At 53.7% G+C, this 1464-nt stretch overlaps 1 protein-coding gene across 1 annotated transcript; it reads right to left on the bottom strand.

Moving 5' to 3' along the window:
- Positions 1-71: 71 nt before the first annotated feature.
- On the bottom strand, positions 72-1079 carry Pmar_PMAR022406 (hypothetical protein; the record flags this gene model as incomplete). Its single annotated transcript, XM_002776922.1, has 1 exon — positions 72-1079. A coding segment is annotated over one exon (1008 nt), but the record flags the coding sequence as incomplete, so codon positions are not given.
- Between the last annotated feature and the right edge of the window lie 385 nt (positions 1080-1464).

Genomic DNA, 1464 nt, shown 5'->3' with positions numbered 1-1464 from the left:
ATCCATATCATCATCCCCAGGGCTGAAAGACCATGCATACCGATGACCAGGGGAGTGGTCAGCTCTGATACCACTAGGAAGTCCAGCTTGATACGAGAGCTAATGGTCAGCACCGTGAGTTGGACAGCTTGAGTGGCGAAGAAGGTTTGTTTGTTGGCCACGCGAAAAGGCTTCGGAGATGGTAATGTCACCACTCGTCCCAGACGATTGGCCACCGAAAGCTGAGCGAAGTTACAGCTGGCACCCGTATCCAACAGACAGGCCACTGATACCGGATTCTCATGACCCATCTCAGGTACCACCTTGATAGAAGAACAGAGAGCACCAGGACCAGCAGGAGCTGGTGTATCAATACACCCCAAAGACTCAGCTGGCTCGTACATATCAACCGTTATACCAGGCACCAAAGAGGCTGCATCAGCAAGCAGCGTAGCATTAGACTGAACGGAGACCTTGCGGGGCTTCTCGGCAGGGCATATGAAAGCAAGATGGCCAGCTTGCAAACAGCGACCGCAAGGAATACCAGCCGCAACTATGCGGTTGCCACACTGCTCAGTCTTGTGACGGTGAAGTCCACACTTGCGGCAACGCTTGTCGATTTCAGTCGGGGAAGAGGCTGGGCAGTCGTTGAAAGAATGACCACCTGTTTGATCACGACAACGATAGCAAGTGAGTTTTGGCCTCTTCTGGCCAGGAGCATTGCCAGGACGCCGTTGGCCTTTAGGACCACCATCAATGGCAACGCTAGATGACTTGTCACCGACAGCCGTAGTTGCCGCGAGGACTTGAGGCGAACTTACCGAGGCCGAAGGCACCGAAGTAGGGGGCAAACCAGGGTGAACAGCAGGAGGAGTACTCTGAGACCAGGTAGTCTCGTGAACAGTAGCCACGGAAGGGAGAGTATTAGCTGACGGGCCGGAAGTGCACACTGCCGTAGAGCATGAGGTGAGCTTCTTAACATACCGACCGTGCTTATCCAGGACCCAATGTCCTGGCTTCAAAGTGCTCCATCCCGTTCCAATGCCGTGGTTAACGCAATGGACCCGCACTCGACGTTGGAACTCGTTCTCGTCCAGCATTAGAGAGAGGTGGTCGGATGCCCAGGCACGCACTCCTGATGGCAGAGCCGCGAGCAAGCGGCCATTGGCCTGTGATACCGGAAGTAGATGGCCACGTCGTCGGAGCTGAGCTAGTAAGGTGGTGAACTCTTCCTCAAAAAGTTGGTAGGTAGGGAAGTCAGCAGCATTGAGGATATACCACCGATTAAGGACAGAACTATCGTCGTTACCCTGCACCGACGTGTAGATCGATCGCAAAGCGGCCACTGCTGCTTCATACTGACGACCATGGGGGATATTACCAATAGCACCGTAGGTAGACTCCAACTTCAGGCTTAGTTGAAGGGCAACATGGGTACCCAAGTTCTCGAAGAGGTAAATAAACCTAAAGCTGTCCGTTCCCAAT

This window comes from Perkinsus marinus (assembly GCF_000006405.1).
Source record: "Perkinsus marinus ATCC 50983 genomic scaffold scf_1104296952774, whole genome shotgun sequence".
Classification (NCBI taxonomy): Eukaryota; Perkinsozoa; order Perkinsida; family Perkinsidae; genus Perkinsus; species Perkinsus marinus.
This window is presented reverse-complemented; position numbering and strand designations above follow the sequence as displayed.